The following is a 17564-nucleotide window of genomic DNA, read 5'->3' as shown; positions in this document are numbered from 1 at the left end:
TGGTACTTGTTTGTTCCATGGTAGTGTATGGTACAGTGTGGTACTTGTTTGTTCCATGGTAGTGTATGGTACAGTGTGGTACTTGTTTGTTCCATGGTAGTGTATGGTACAGTGTGGTACTTGTTTGTTCCATGGTAGTGTATGGTACAGTGTGGTACTTGTTTGTTCCATGGTAGTGTATGGTACAGTGTGGTACTTGTTTGTTCCATGGTAGTGTATGGTACAGTGTGGTACTTGTTTGTTCCATGGTAGTGTATGGTACAGTGTGGTACTTGTTTGTTCCATGGTAGTGTATGGTACAGTGTGGTACTTGTTTGTTCCATGGTAGTGTATGGTACAGTGTGGTACTTGTTTGTTCCATGGTAGTGTATGGTACAGTGTGTACTTGTTTGTTCCATGGTAGTGTATGGTACAGTGTGGTACTTGTTTGTTCCATGGTAGTGTATGGTACAGTGTGGTACTTGTTTGTTCCATGGTAGTGTATGGTACAGTGTGGTACTTGTTTGTTCCATGGTAGTGTATGGTACAGTGTGGTACTTGTTTGTTCCATGGTAGTGTATGGTACAGTGTGGTACTTGTTTGTTCCATGGTAGTGTATGGTACAGTGTGGTACTTGTTTGTTCCATGGTAGTGTATGGTACAGTGTGGTACTTGTTTGTTCCATGGTAGTGTATGGTACAGTGTGGTACTTGTTTGTTCCATGGTAGTGTATGGTACAGTGTGGTACTTGTTTGTTCCATGGTAGTGTATGGTACAGTGTGGTACTTGTTTGTTCCATGGTAGTGTATGGTACAGTGTGGTACTTGTTTGTTCCATGGTAGTGTATGGTACAGTGTGGTACTTGTTTGTTCCATGGTAGTGTATGGTACAGTGTGGTACTTGTTTGTTCCATGGTAGTGTATGGTACAGTGTGGTACTTGTTTGTTCCATGGTAGTGTATGGTACAGTGTGGTACTTGTTTGTTCCATGGTAGTGTATGGTACAGTGTGGTACTTGTTTGTTCCATGGTAGTGTATGGTACAGTGTGGTACTTGTTTGTTCCATGGTAGTGTATGGTACAGTGTGGTACTTGTTTGTTCCATGGTAGTGTATGGTACAGTGTGGTACTTGTTTGTTCCATGGTAGTGTATGGTACAGTGTGGTACTTGTTTGTTCCATGGTAGTGTATGGTACAGTGTGGTACTTGTTTGTTCCATGGTAGTGTATGGTACAGTGTGGTACTTGTTTGTTCCATGGTAGTGTATGGTACAGTGTGGTACTTGTTTGTTCCATGGTAGTGTATGGTACAGTGTGTACTTGTTTGTTCCATGGTAGTGTATGGTACAGTGTGGTACTTGTTTGTTCCATGGTAGTGTATGGTACAGTGTGGTACTTGTTTGTTCCATGGTAGTGTATGGTACAGTGTGGTACTTGTTTGTTCCATGGTAGTGTATGGTACAGTGTGGTACTTGTTTGTTCCATGGTAGTGTATGGTACAGTGTGGTACTTGTTTGTTCCATGGTAGTGTATGGTACAGTGTGGTACTTGTTTGTTCCATGGTAGTGTATGGTACAGTGTGGTACTTGTTTGTTCCATGGTAGTGTATGGTACAGTGTGGTACTTGTTTGTTCCATGGTAGTGTATGGTACAGTGTGGTACTTGTTTGTTCCATGGTAGTGTATGGTACAGTGTGGTACTTGTTTGTTCCATGGTAGTGTATGGTACAGTGTGGTACTTGTTTGTTCCATGGTAGTGTATGGTACAGTGTGGTACTTGTTTGTTCCATGGTAGTGTATGGTACAGTGTGGTACTTGTTTGTTCCATGGTAGTGTATGGTACAGTGTGGTACTTGTTTGTTCCATGGTAGTGTATGGTACAGTGTGGTACTTGTTTGTTCCATGGTAGTGTATGGTACAGTGTGTACTTGTTTGTTCCATGGTAGTGTATGGTACAGTGTGTACTTGTTTGTTCCATGGTAGTGTATGGTACAGTGTGGTACTTGTTTGTTCCATGGTAGTGTATGGTACAGTGTGTACTTGTTTGTTCCATGGTAGTGTATGGTACAGTGTGTACTTGTTTGTTCCATGGTAGTGTATGGTACAGTGTGTACTTGTTTGTTCCATGGTAGTGTATGGTACAGTGTGGTACTTGTTTGTTCCATGGTAGTGTATGGTACAGTGTGGTACTTGTTTGTTCCATGGTAGTGTATGGTACAGTGTGGTACTTGTTTGTTCCATGGTAGTGTATGGTACAGTGTGGTACTTGTTTGTTCCATGGTAGTGTATGGTACAGTGTGGTACTTGTTTGTTCCATGGTAGTGTATGGTACAGTGTGGTACTTGTTTGTTCCATGGTAGTGTATGGTACAGTGTGGTACTTGTTTGTTCCATGGTAGTGTATGGTACAGTGTGTACTTGTTTGTTCCATGGTAGTGTATGGTACAGTGTGGTACTTGTTTGTTCCATGGTAGTGTATGGTACAGTGTGGTACTTGTTTGTTCCATGGTAGTGTATGGTACAGTGTGGTACTTGTTTGTTCCATGGTAGTGTATGGTACAGTGTGGTACTTGTTTGTTCCATGGTAGTGTATGGTACAGTGTGGTACTTGTTTGTTCCATGGTAGTGTATGGTACAGTGTGGTACTTGTTTGTTCCATGGTAGTGTATGGTACAGTGTGGTACTTGTTTGTTCCATGGTAGTGTATGGTACAGTGTGGTACTTGTTTGTTCCATGGTAGTGTATGGTACAGTGTGGTACTTGTTTGTTCCATGGTAGTGTATGGTACAGTGTGGTACTTGTTTGTTCCATGGTAGTGTATGGTACAGTGTGGTACTTGTTTGTTCCATGGTAGTGTATGGTACAGTGTGGTACTTGTTTGTTCCATGGTAGTGTATGGTACAGTGTGGTACTTGTTTGTTCCATGGTAGTGTATGGTACAGTGTGGTACTTGTTTGTTCCATGGTAGTGTATGGTACAGTGTGGTACTTGTTTGTTCCATGGTAGTGTATGGTACAGTGTGTACTTGTTTGTTCCATGGTAGTGTATGGTACAGTGTGGTACTTGTTTGTTCCATGGTAGTGTATGGTACAGTGTGGTACTTGTTTGTTCCATGGTAGTGTATGGTACAGTGTGGTACTTGTTTGTTCCATGGTAGTGTATGGTACAGTGTGGTACTTGTTTGTTCCATGGTAGTGTATGGTACAGTGTGGTACTTGTTTGTTCCATGGTAGTGTATGGTACAGTGTGGTACTTGTTTGTTCCATGGTAGTGTATGGTACAGTGTGGTACTTGTTTGTTCCATGGTAGTGTATGGTACAGTGTGGTACTTGTTTGTTCCATGGTAGTGTATGGTACAGTGTGGTACTTGTTTGTTCCATGGTAGTGTATGGTACAGTGTGTACTTGTTTGTTCCATGGTAGTGTATGGTACAGTGTGGTACTTGTTTGTTCCATGGTAGTGTATGGTACAGTGTGGTACTTGTTTGTTCCATGGTAGTGTATGGTACAGTGTGGTACTTGTTTGTTCCATGGTAGTGTATGGTACAGTGTGGTACTTGTTTGTTCCATGGTAGTGTATGGTACAGTGTGGTACTTGTTTGTTCCATGGTAGTGTATGGTACAGTGTGGTACTTGTTTGTTCCATGGTAGTGTATGGTACAGTGTGGTACTTGTTTGTTCCATGGTAGTGTATGGTACAGTGTGGTACTTGTTTGTTCCATGGTAGTGTATGGTACAGTGTGGTACTTGTTTGTTCCATGGTAGTGTATGGTACAGTGTGGTACTTGTTTGTTCCATGGTAGTGTATGGTACAGTGTGGTACTTGTTTGTTCCATGGTAGTGTATGGTACAGTGTGGTACTTGTTTGTTCCATGGTAGTGTATGGTACAGTGTGTACTTGTTTGTTCCATGGTAGTGTATGGTACAGTGTGGTACTTGTTTGTTCCATGGTAGTGTATGGTACAGTGTGGTACTTGTTTGTTCCATGGTAGTGTATGGTACAGTGTGGTACTTGTTTGTTCCATGGTAGTGTATGGTACAGTGTGTACTTGTTTGTTCCATGGTAGTGTATGGTACAGTGTGGTACTTGTTTGTTCCATGGTAGTGTATGGTACAGTGTGGTACTTGTTTGTTCCATGGTAGTGTATGGTACAGTGTGGTACTTGTTTGTTCCATGGTAGTGTATGGTACAGTGTGGTACTTGTTTGTTCCATGGTAGTGTATGGTACAGTGTGGTACTTGTTTGTTCCATGGTAGTGTATGGTACAGTGTGTACTTGTTTGTTCCATGGTAGTGTATGGTACAGTGTGGTACTTGTTTGTTCCATGGTAGTGTATGGTACAGTGTGGTACTTGTTTGTTCCATGGTAGTGTATGGTACAGTGTGGTACTTGTTTGTTCCATGGTAGTGTATGGTACAGTGTGGTACTTGTTTGTTCCATGGTAGTGTATGGTACAGTGTGGTACTTGTTTGTTCCATGGTAGTGTATGGTACAGTGTGGTACTTGTTTGTTCCATGGTAGTGTATGGTACAGTGTGGTACTTGTTTGTTCCATGGTAGTGTATGGTACAGTGTGGTACTTGTTTGTTCCATGGTAGTGTATGGTACAGTGTGGTACTTGTTTGTTCCATGGTAGTGTATGGTACAGTGTGGTACTTGTTTGTTCCATGGTAGTGTATGGTACAGTGTGGTACTTGTTTGTTCCATGGTAGTGTATGGTACAGTGTGGTACTTGTTTGTTCCATGGTAGTGTATGGTACAGTGTGGTACTTGTTTGTTCCATGGTAGTGTATGGTACAGTGTGTACTTGTTTGTTCCATGGTAGTGTATGGTACAGTGTGGTACTTGTTTGTTCCATGGTAGTGTATGGTACAGTGTGGTACTTGTTTGTTCCATGGTAGTGTATGGTACAGTGTGGTACTTGTTTGTTCCATGGTAGTGTATGGTACAGTGTGGTACTTGTTTGTTCCATGGTAGTGTATGGTACAGTGTGGTACTTGTTTGTTCCATGGTAGTGTATGGTACAGTGTGGTACTTGTTTGTTCCATGGTAGTGTATGGTACAGTGTGGTACTTGTTTGTTCCATGGTAGTGTATGGTACAGTGTGGTACTTGTTTGTTCCATGGTAGTGTATGGTACAGTGTGGTACTTGTTTGTTCCATGGTAGTGTATGGTACAGTGTGGTACTTGTTTGTTCCATGGTAGTGTATGGTACAGTGTGGTACTTGTTTGTTCCATGGTAGTGTATGGTACAGTGTGGTACTTGTTTGTTCCATGGTAGTGTATGGTACAGTGTGGTACTTGTTTGTTCCATGGTAGTGTATGGTACAGTGTGTACTTGTTTGTTCCATGGTAGTGTATGGTACAGTGTGGTACTTGTTTGTTCCATGGTAGTGTATGGTACAGTGTGGTACTTGTTTGTTCCATGGTAGTGTATGGTACAGTGTGGTACTTGTTTGTTCCATGGTAGTGTATGGTACAGTGTGGTACTTGTTTGTTCCATGGTAGTGTATGGTACAGTGTGGTACTTGTTTGTTCCATGGTAGTGTATGGTACAGTGTGGTACTTGTTTGTTCCATGGTAGTGTATGGTACAGTGTGGTACTTGTTTGTTCCATGGTAGTGTATGGTACAGTGTGGTACTTGTTTGTTCCATGGTAGTGTATGGTACAGTGTGGTACTTGTTTGTTCCATGGTAGTGTATGGTACAGTGTGGTACTTGTTTGTTCCATGGTAGTGTATGGTACAGTGTGGTACTTGTTTGTTCCATGGTAGTGTATGGTACAGTGTGGTACTTGTTTGTTCCATGGTAGTGTATGGTACAGTGTGGTACTTGTTTGTTCCATGGTAGTGTATGGTACAGTGTGGTACTTGTTTGTTCCATGGTAGTGTATGGTACAGTGTGGTACTTGTTTGTTCCATGGTAGTGTATGGTACAGTGTGGTACTTGTTTGTTCCATGGTAGTGTATGGTACAGTGTGGTACTTGTTTGTTCCATGGTAGTGTATGGTACAGTGTGGTACTTGTTTGTTCCATGGTAGTGTATGGTACAGTGTGGTACTTGTTTGTTCCATGGTAGTGTATGGTACAGTGTGGTACTTGTTTGTTCCATGGTAGTGTATGGTACAGTGGGTGGTGCTCTGTGGGCCTTGCTGCTGTTGTCGTGCTGTCTGTGGGTGATGATGTGTGGCTCCTGCTGTCCTGTGGGTGATGATGTATGGCTCCTGCTGTCTGTGGGTGATGATGTGTGGCTCCGGGTGATGCTGTGTGGCTCCTGCTGTCCTGTGGGTGATGATGTATGGCTCCTGCTGTCTGTGGGTGATGATGTGTGGCTCCTGCTGTCCTGTGGGTGATGATGTATGGCTCCTGCTGTCCTGTGGGTGATGATGTGTGGCTCCTGCTGTCCTGTGGGTGATGATGTGTGGCTCCTGCTGTCCTGTGGGTGATGATGTGTGGCTCCTGCTGTCCTGTGGGTGGTGCTGTGTGGCTCCTGCTGTCCTGTGGGTGATGATGTATGGCTCCTGCTGTCCTGTGGGTGATGATGTATGGCTCCTGCTGTCCTGTGGGTGATGATGTATGGCTCCTGCTGTCCTGTGGGTGATGATGTATGGCTCCTGCTGTCTGTGGGTGATGATGTATGGCTCCTGCTGTCTGTGGGTGATGATGTATGGCTCCTGCTGTCCTGTGGGTGATGATGTGTGGCTCCGGGTGATGCTGTGTGGCTCCTGCTGTCCTGTGGGTGATGATGTATGGCTCCTGCTGTCCTGTGGGTGATGATGTATGGCTCCTGCTGTCCTGTGGGTGATGATGTATGGCTCCTGCTGTCCTGTGGGTGATGATGTATGGCTCCTGCTGTCTGTGGGTGATGATGTGTGGCTCCTGCTGTCCTGTGGGTGATGATGTATGGCTCCTGCTGTCCTGTGGGTGATGATGTGTGGCTCCGGGTGATGCTGTGTGGCTCCTGCTGTCCTGTGGGTGATGATGTATGGCTCCTGCTGTCCTGTGGGTGATGATGTGTGGCTCCGGGTGATGCTGTGTGGCTCCTGCTGTCCTGTGGGTGATGATGTATGGCTCCTGCTGTCCTGTGGGTGATGATGTGTGGCTCCGGGTGATGCTGTGTGGCTCCTGCTGTCCTGTGGGTGATGATGTATGGCTCCTGCTGTCCTGTGGGTGATGATGTGTGGCTCCGGGTGATGCTGTGTGGCTCCTGCTGTCCTGTGGGTGATGATGTATGGCTCCTGCTGTCCTGTGGGTGATGATGTATGGCTCCTGCTGTCCTGTGGGTGATGATGTATGGCTCCTGCTGTCCTGTGGGTGATGATGTATGGCTCCTGCTGTCCTGTGGGTGATGATGTATGGCTCCTGCTGTCTGTGGGTGATGATGTGTGGCTCCTGCTGTCCTGTGGGTGATGATGTATGGCTCCTGCTGTCCTGTGGGTGATGATGTATGGCTCCTGCTGTCCTGTGGGTGATGATGTGTGGCTCCGGGTGATGCTGTGTGGCTCCTGCTGTCCTGTGGGTGATGATGTATGGCTCCTGCTGTCCTGTGGGTGATGATGTATGGCTCCTGCTGTCCTGTGGGTGATGATGTATGGCTCCTGCTGTCCTGTGGGTGATGATGTATGGCTCCTGCTGTCCTGTGGGTGATGATGTGTGGCTCCTGCTGTCCTGTGGGTGATGATGTGTGGCTCCTGCTGTCCTGTGGGTGATGATGTATGGCTCCTGCTGTCTGTGGGTGATGATGTATGGCTCCTGCTGTCTGTGGGTGATGATGTGTGGCTCCGGGTGATGCTGTGTGGCTCCTGCTGTCCTGTGGGTGATGATGTGTGGCTCCGGGTGATGCTGTGTGGCTCCTGCTGTCCTGTGGGTGATGATGTATGGCTCCTGCTGTCCTGTGGGTGATGATGTGTGGCTCCTGCTGTCCTGTGGGTGATGATGTGTGGCTCCGGGTGATGCTGTGTGGCTCCTGCTGTCCTGTGGGTGATGATGTGTGGCTCCGGGTGATGCTGTGTGGCTCCTGCTGTCCTGTGGGTGATGATGTATGGCTCCTGCTGTCCTGTGGGTGATGATGTATGGCTCCTGCTGTCTGTGGGTGATGATGTATGGCTCCTGCTGTCTGTGGGTGATGATGTATGGCTCCTGCTGTCTGTGGGTGATGATGTATGGCTCCTGCTGTCCTGTGGGTGATGATGTGTGGCTCCGGGTGATGCTGTGTGGCTCCTGCTGTCCTGTGGGTGATGATGTGTGGCTCCTGCTGTCCTGTGGGTGATGATGTATGGCTCCTGCTGTCTGTGGGTGATGATGTGTGGCTCCTGCTGTCCTGTGGGTGATGATGTGTGGCTCCTGCTGTCCTGTGGGTGATGATGTATGGCTCCTGCTGTCCTGTGGGTGATGATGTATGGCTCCTGCTGTCCTGTGGGTGATGATGTATGGCTCCTGCTGTCTGTGGGTGATGATGTATGGCTCCTGCTGTCCTGTGGGTGATGATGTGTGGCTCCTGCTGTCCTGTGGGTGATGATGTATGGCTCCTGCTGTCCTGTGGGTGATGATGTATGGCTCCTGCTGTCCTGTGGGTGATGATGTATGGCTCCTGCTGTCTGTGGGTGATGATGTATGGCTCCTGCTGTCTGTGGGTGATGATGTGTGGCTCCTGCTGTCCTGTGGGTGATGATGTGTGGCTCCTGCTGTCCTGTGGGTGATGATGTATGGCTCCTGCTGTCCTGTGGGTGATGATGTATGGCTCCTGCTGTCCTGTGGGTGATGATGTGTGGCTCCTGCTGTCCTGTGGGTGATGATGTATGGCTCCTGCTGTCTGTGGGTGATGATGTGTGGCTCCTGCTGTCCTGTGGGTGATGATGTATGGCTCCTGCTGTCTGTGGGTGATGATGTGTGGCTCCTGCTGTCCTGTGGGTGATGATGTATGGCTCCTGCTGTCTGTGGGTGATGATGTATGGCTCCTGCTGTCCTGTGGGTGATGATGTGTGGCTCCGGGTGATGCTGTGTGGCTCCTGCTGTCCTGTGGGTGATGATGTATGGCTCCTGCTGTCCTGTGGGTGATGATGTATGGCTCCTGCTGTCTGTGGGTGATGATGTATGGCTCCTGCTGTCCTGTGGGTGATGATGTATGGCTCCTGCTGTCCTGTGGGTGATGATGTGTGGCTCCGGGTGATGCTGTGTGGCTCCTGCTGTCCTGTGGGTGATGATGTATGGCTCCTGCTGTCCTGTGGGTGATGATGTATGGCTCCTGCTGTCCTGTGGGTGATGATGTATGGCTCCTGCTGTCCTGTGGGTGATGATGTATGGCTCCTGCTGTCCTGTGGGTGATGATGTATGGCTCCTGCTGTCCTGTGGGTGATGATGTGTGGCTCCTGCTGTCCTGTGGGTGATGATGTATGGCTCCTGCTGTCCTGTGGGTGATGATGTATGGCTCCTGCTGTCCTGTGGGTGATGATGTATGGCTCCTGCTGTCCTGTGGGTGATGATGTATGGCTCCTGCTGTCTGTGGGTGATGATGTGTGGCTCCTGCTGTCCTGTGGGTGATGATGTATGGCTCCTGCTGTCTGTGGGTGATGATGTATGGCTCCTGCTGTCCTGTGGGTGATGATGTATGGCTCCTGCTGTCTGTGGGTGATGATGTATGGCTCCTGCTGTGCAGGCCAGCCCCGGCTCCGCTACCTCCGCCGGCCATGTTCCTAGAAAGGAAGAGGTTGGGTGTTAGTCTGTTGACTAAGGCCAAGGATTCTAGGTAGATAGATAGATAATATAAATAGATAGATAGATAGATAGATAGAGAGAGAGAGAGAGAGAGAGAGAGAGAGAGAGAGAGAGAGAGAGAGAGAGAGAGAGAGAGAGAGAGAGAGAGAGAGAGAGAGAGCATATGTTATCATATCATTTACCACCACAAACAGAATAATTAAAGATGTTCAGAATATAAATACACTACAGGAGAATATTTATTTTAGATTTTTTTCTTTTTTTACTTTACTTTTGGCTCAATCTTCCTGGGTAAGTGGGCCGCCAGTGGTCGGAGCTGAAGGAAGAGACTAAATTCATATTCCTTGGACATGAAACATTAATTTACTAAGATGAAGAAAGAAATTTTTCAAAAGTACAAAATGTATATACATTGTGTGTGTGTGTGTGTGTGTGTGTGTGTGCGTGTTTGAGTGAAACAAGGATCAAGGGTGAAAGGGAAGAATGGTCTGGAAATGTCTTGGAGTAAAGTCAGAGGTTGGTGAGAGGACAAGAGCTAAGGAAGGAGTAGCACTACTCTTGAAGCGGGAGCAGTGACTGTGTGTGAAAGAGTGCAAGGAAATAAACATCAGACTGATATGGGTAAAACTGAAAGTGGATGCGAGAGATGGGTGATTATAGGTGCTTACGTACTTGGCCATGAGAAGAAAGATCATGAGAGACAAGAGTTTTGGGAGCAGCTGGGTGAGTGTGTCAACAGTTTTGTAGTATGAGACAGGGTATTAGTGATGGGTGATTTGAATCTGAAGGTGATTAATGTGGTTATTAGTGAAGAGTGATTTGAATATGAAGGTGATTAATGTGGATGTTGTAGAGTAATTTGACTACGAAGGTGATGTGGCAGTTGAGGATAACAAAATGAAGAAACTCAATCTCTCGCTGCATTAACCACTCGTATGAAAATTGCCCCAGCCCAGCAGGCTGCCTCGTGGGCTGCTCCTGAGCTTGACAACTCTACACTGCGACGCGAAACTTATACTCGTCATTGTCCAATCAAAATGTTACACAAGGACGCCTTCCTATTGTGGTAGGAAACGTGCACGAAATGATGCTCCTGGGTATTCCAAAATACCAACACACACACACACACACACACACACAAACTCTAGTGATGTCACTGATGATCTGACGTTTGAGGTGTTGAAGTCGTGTGAATCTTCCCGTCAGCATGGCATTTGATGCCACAGCGTCCATCACGGGGCATATCAAATACAGTCTGTGCAACGCTCCAACAGCGTCTAAACCCGGGTACTTCTTTGGGCAGCTGGTCGTCATCATGTCGTGTGTTTGATGACCAAATACAAAGTTCCAAGACACCAGACATCGCTCTCTTCTCTAGGTTTCTCAGAATCACCGTCACATAAATGGGATGAGCCCCTTGCACAGTTTGATGGCACACTGTATTCGGTGAAGCGGCGCTAAATCTGTTATAGGACTGGAGTGCCAGTGTCTTACAACCTACCCGTTCAGAGTTCTCACTTTAAAGAGATGTTTTATCGACAGTTTATTGACGGATACTATGTACCGTGTTTCCCGATGGAGAAGTGGCTGACCAACAGGTCGCCTCCAGATGACCAGGGGCAGCACTGTACAGGGTCTGATGGATGTCAGAGTTCCTGTCTTCCATCAACACCTGCACGACTGAGGAACACGTTCAGCAGCTCCCACCGCCTGGCACACACTCATCATGAGGATACACGGGTCAGAGTTCAGGGATTTTGGGTCATCTCTGTCACCTTAATCTGTCGTTCTTGGTGGATGACCCGCACGTCTTCTGTGGATGCACCATGGCACGACCTTGAGCTGTTCCACCGTTCTCCTGCAGCCCGAGGCTGTAAACCCGTCGATCTCTAAGGATGCAATACGTGCATTTCAACGGCATCTCTGGTATCTGACTGTTGAGATGGTGCCTCTTGCACTTTTCAGCCACAAAGAGGCCGGCAGAAGAACTTCGGGCGCTTGCCAACAGTCTCCTAGCGATCAAACAAGACATCGTCCAGATTACGAGAGCGCATTGGGATGCGGTTTGGGAAGCCTGAACTTACATCTGTGTACCAGACATCTGCAATCAACTCGAAAGCATTGAATGTCATCAGTGACTGTATTGTGGAGTCGAACTCCATCCGGATTATCTATCATCAACTATAAGAGTGAAGACCGCCACCAGAATGTGCTTCATGTTGTTGAACAGGACCGTAATAAGACCCCACTGTGTTTAACGGTGTAAATAACGTGTTATCAGTACAATTACTGCATAGAAGGTTGATCTGTCACAATGAGAAATTACAATTCTAATGTACACCTACTGTATGTGAGAGAGAGAGAGAGAGAGAGAGAGAGAGAGAGAGAGAGAGAGAGAGAGAGAGAGAGAGAGAGAGAGAGAGAGAGTTCTACTCACAAGAATGAAAAGTAATTTGCCTTTAATATGTGAGAACTTTCGTAAATCATGTCTAATTAGGACATGAATCACACACACATCGTCAGTCACTCTTACCACTGAATAAATCCCCCCCCCCCCCAACAAAAATAACTAAATAGATAAAATACAACTTAAAATTAATTCAAAATCTATTGATGCCAACGAAAGCACAGCCGGGAGGCGAATCCTTCCACGTCCTTCGTAAATGAATTCTATGGAGTTAAAAAATCCTGCGTGTCCGTGTCTCTTAATCCTTGTGGTCACGAAGGGAGGCTGGGTAGGATAAGGCCAGCGAGTCCTACTGGCAAGGGCCTCTTGAGGGGCAAGAAAAGGGCGTCCTTGACAACGTCTCTCTGATTTACGCTTTCCCCTGACGCCCCTGACAGCCGACATGTTGGGGTATTGAGTCGGTCGAGATTAATCGAGGTGTTCTATGTAGACTGCTGCAGGCGCTATCGAAAACGGGTTGTTGTCCTGCAGCTACGCTCTAGAAAACGAGGGGTACAGGATGGACACCACTTCGTTCTAGAAAACTAAAGGGGGATGGAACGGAGGGCAAACTGCTACACTTTAGAAAACGTGTGGAAGAAGTGTGATCTGATGCTACACTCTAGAAAACGGGAGGAAGAGGGGTAATCTGATGCTACACTTTAGAAAACGGGAGGAAGACGGGAGGGTGGTAGTGTGATATACTCAAGAAAACGGGAGGAAGAGGAGGACAAAGGGTGGGGGGAGGGTAATCTGATGCTACAGAAAAAAAAATGGAAGATGGGGGTGGGGGAAGGTAATCTAATGCTACACTCTAGAAAACGGGAGGAGGAGGCTTAGGCAAGCGGGTTCATATAATACTACACTCCAGAAAACGAGAGGAACAAGGGGTAATCTACTGCTAATCTTAGGAAAAGAAAAAAAGAAAATGGTGTAAACTACCTCACTTTAGAAAACGGAAGAACTGGTTTACTTTCCAGTATACATAACAACGTAAGGTAGAGGAAGTTTAAGGTCAACTTCTGCTTGGTCACACAGACCTTAAGTTCCAGTTGACCCTTGTTCCAACTTCAGGATTCGTCCTCAAAAGTAATGGTCAGAGCAAACAAGCTAATTAGGACCAAACTGAAACTAATTACTCTCCAAACAGTTGCAATTTTACGTTGGCAGATACTGGACCGAAGTGGAGATTGGAAGACTATCACACACACACACACACACACACACACACACACACTTTTCATCTATCAATCTATCTATCTATCTATCTATCTATGATCACCCGAGAATTTTATTTTTCTAAGACAGAATCTTGGTGTTACCCAAGACCGCTTTCCAGAGGTTCCTACAAACCATGGGGGGGCGCTACATCCAGTAGCAGGGCATTGTGAGCTACACTGGAGGTGATTAGTGCGTAAACAAGACTTTACTTCCCGGATGATGCAACCTTGCCTAAAAGGTGACTTTGTAGGGGAAGACCTGTAGTACACACACACACACACACACACACATACACACACATACACACACACATATGCCTCGTGCTTAACGAAAATGTGACCCCAAATCAACCCTCTAACTGATCTCACAAATCGTATTCCCTGCGTCGTGACACAGCGTCATCATCACCTCCCGGTGTGGAGAGGACACCCACGTCTCGGCGCGATGACCAGGGGGCATCGAGGCGGACGACCGACGGGAGACAGAAGGGTCGTCCCGGGGTCGTGGAAGACACGACATAATCCCCTCACGACACATAAAGGTCGCTGACCGACTTCCACACAAGAGACGACGAGTCGTCTTGGTCCGTATCTTTCCGGAGTCGTGGCTAAGTCAAAACCTTCAAGTTATTACTTCGTCGGAGGAGGAGTTCAGTGGCCATATACGCCTCCCCTCCTCTTTGTTGTGGCTCAACAGCAGTGACATCTACAGCCAAAAATATAAAACATTCCTCTTTGTTGGGGAGACTTCTAAACCTCGTCTCAAATCCCAAAATATTGGACGAGAAGAAGGCTAAAAGATTTGAAGAAGTTGGTACAGGATTTAAGGTTGTTATTTAGGATTTTAAGTTGCTATTTAGGATTTTAAGTTATTTAAGAACTACATAATAGACAGGAAAGAAGTATTACGTATTAGAGAAGACATAAGTTCCTATTTAGGATTTTAAGTTATTTATGAACTACATAATAGACAGGAAAGAAGTATTACGTACTAGAGAAGACATAAGTTGCTATTTAGGATTTTAAGTTAAGAACTACATAATAGACAGGAAAGAAGTATTACGTATTAGAGAAGACATAAGAAGGAAAGACTTGCTTATGTGAGTTGGTTAGGGAAACGCCCTGTATTAATCACACTACCATGGTTGGTGCTCGTTTTCTTCACACTATGATGGTTGGTGCTCGTTTTCTTCACACTATGATGGTTGGTGCTCGTTTTCTTCACACTATGATGGTTGGTGCTCGTTTTCTTCACACTACGATGGTTGGTGTTCGTTTTCTTCACACTACGATGGTTGGTGCTCGTTTTCTTCACACTATGATGGTTGGTGCTCGTTTTCTTCACACTACGATGGTTGGTGTTCGTTTTCTTCACACTACGATGGTTGGTGTTCGTTTTCTTCACACTACGATGGTTGGTGCTCGTTTTCTTCACACTACGATGGTTGGTGTTCGTTTTCTTCACACTACGATGGTTGGTGCTCGTTTTCTTCACACTACGATGGTTGGTGTTCGTTTTCTTCACACTACGATGGTTGGTGTTCGTTTTCTTCACACTACGATGGTTGGTGCTCGTTTTCTTCACACTACGATGGTTGGTGTTCGTTTTCTTCACACTACGATGGTTGGTGTTCGTTTTCTTCACACTACGATGGTTGGTGCTCGTTTTCTTCACACTACGATGGTTGGTGCTCGTTTTCTTCACACATGGGTTAGTCAGAGGTCAGACCGCGGTGCTTGGTATTCGTTAAAGGCGTTACAACGTCTTTTACGTCACGTCTTTCCGAAGAAGTGTTGCTGACGTAAGGTGGCGATGGTGTGGGGCGCCCCACACCATCGCCACAGCCGCCCTACTTCAGTGGCAATTCCCCTTCGGTCAACTTCCCGAGGTAATAATGGAGCGAAGAATGAGAGGGGGGGGGGGGGAAGGGGACACAGTGCATTCCTGGGAAGGGGACACAGCGCATTCCTGGGAAGGGGACACAGTGCATTCCTGGGAGCGGGACACAGTGCATTCCTGAGGGTAAGCCAGTGCATTCCTGGGAAGGGGACACAGTGCATTCCTGGGAAGGGGACACAGTGCATTCCTGGGAGCGAGACAGTGCATTCCTGGAATCAAGAAATGGTGCATTCTTAGGAGCGAGACAGCGCATTCCTGGGAGCATGATATGGTGCATTCTTAGGAGAGAGACAGTGCATTCCTGGGAGCAAGAAATGGTGCATTCTTAGGAGCGAGACAGTGCATTCCTGGAAGCAAGAAATGGTGCATTCTTAGGAGCGAGACAGTGCGTGCATTCCTGGGAGCAAGAAATGGTGCATTCTTAGGAGCGAGACAGTGCGTGCATTCCTGGAAGCCAGACAGTGCATTTCAACACGGACCTGAGACACCCCTCCCCCCGTGACCTTGCCTCCAGGACCCTGACCTACACGCGGCATTATAGACCACAACCACAACCATGCGTCTTGCCCTTCCCCCCACCTAAGACCTCATACGTCTCACCCAAGACTCTAATGCCTCAGGGATTTTCAACCTTGCGCCACATTTACCTACAAGAGGCGCACTGCACGCTCGACTCCGAGGGAAAAAAAGAAAAAAAAGGGGGGAAAAAAAAGGGAAAAAATACTGTGACAACATGCGATTTGCTCGACCTGAGGCATTAAATGGTCGTGAGTTGTGAGTCAAGTGACGCTGGGATGTCGCCAGGTCACACCACTGTGTAGTAAGGCCAGTGTCTTCCGACCTTACTCGCCCCGGTGGGGGTCAGAGTATATAGCCGGGTGTTGCCCCCGAAGACTCTGTAACAACAGCTGTAGTGATGAAAACACAGGACGTTCTCTATGGGCGAGCCACCCTTACGTACCACGGTCTCTGGGATCAATGAAGAAATGCTGTTTTGTGTTCTTAGATCTAACCTTCTGGTTCTGCAGACGTTTGTATGGCACTTTCTTCCTCCTGACGGTCATATCTGAAATAGAGTTTAATCCCCTTGAGTACGACGGTGCGACCCTTGAACACGACGGCACGACCCTTGAGCACGACGGTACGACCCTTGAGCACGACGGCACGACCCTTGAGCACGAAAGTACGGCCATGGAGCACGTCGGTATGACCCTTGAACACGACGGTACGATCCTTGAGCACGACGGTACGATCCTTGAGCACGACGGCACGACCCTTGAGCACGAAAGTACGGCCATGGAGCACGTCGGTATGACCCTTGAACACGACGGTACGATCCTTGAGCACGACGGTACGACCCTTGAGCACGACGGCACGACCCTTGAGCACGACGGTACGATCCTTGAGCACGACGGTACGATCCTTGAGCACGACGGTACGATCCTTGAGCACGACGGTACTATCCTTGAACACGACGGTACGATCCTTGAGTACGACGGTACGATCCTTGAGCACGACGGTACGATCCTTGAGCACGACGGTACGATCCTTGAGCACGACGGCACGACCCTTGAACACGACGGTACGATCCTTGAGCACGACGGTACGATCCTTGAGCACTGTTGTACGATTCTTGAGCACGACGGTACGATCCTTGAGCACTGTTGTACGACTCTTGTGCACGACGGTACGACCCTTGAGCACGACGGTACGATCCTTGAGCACGGCTGTACGATCCTTGAGCACGACGGTACGACCCTTACGATGTTACGATCCTTGGGTATCATAGCTTGGCCTCAGACCTGACGCTTAAGCGATAGTTCAAAGGCCAAACTATCATGCTCAAAGGTCTTGCCTTTGTGCTGACGGGTCGCACAGTCGTGCTCAAGGGTCGTACCGTCGAACTCAAGGATCGTACCGACGTGCTCCATGGCCGTAATTTCGTGCTCAAGGGTCGTACCGTCGTGCTCAAGGGTCGTACCGTCATGTTCAAGGGTCGTACCGACGTGCTCCATGGCCGTAATTTCGTGCTCAAGGGTCGTACCGTCGTGCCCAAGGATCGTACCGTCGTGCTCAAGCGCCGTACCGACGTACTCAAGGGTCGTAATGTCGTGCTCCAACGTCGTATCGTCGTGCTCAAGCGCCGAACCGTCGTGCTCAAGGGTCGTACCGTCGTGCTCAAGGGTCGTACCGTCGTGCCCATGGGTCGTATACCACATCTCGCCACTTGGCTGGCATTCATCCTGCATCCAAAGCTCTTCATCGTGTGTCTCACAGGATCGCTGGCTATACTGCAAAATGCATTCACGTCT

At 47.5% G+C, this 17564-nt stretch overlaps 1 protein-coding gene across 1 annotated transcript in view; it reads right to left on the bottom strand.

Moving 5' to 3' along the window:
• LOC139759337 (zeta-sarcoglycan-like) overlaps positions 1-11000 on the bottom strand; it is a 101846-nt gene extending 90846 nt beyond the window's left edge. The window contains exon 1 of the mRNA XM_071681466.1: positions 10830-11000. Coding sequence (XP_071537567.1) covers positions 10830-11000 — 171 coding nt within the window. The remainder of the gene's footprint in view (positions 1-10829) is intronic.
• Positions 11001-17564: the final 6564 nt, after the last annotated feature.

Source organism: Panulirus ornatus, chromosome 3 (genome assembly GCF_036320965.1).
Source record: "Panulirus ornatus isolate Po-2019 chromosome 3, ASM3632096v1, whole genome shotgun sequence".
Lineage (NCBI taxonomy): Eukaryota > Metazoa > Arthropoda > Malacostraca > Decapoda > Palinuridae > Panulirus > Panulirus ornatus.
The sequence above is the reverse complement of the archived record's forward strand: the minus strand, read 5'-3'. Positions and strand labels throughout refer to the sequence as shown.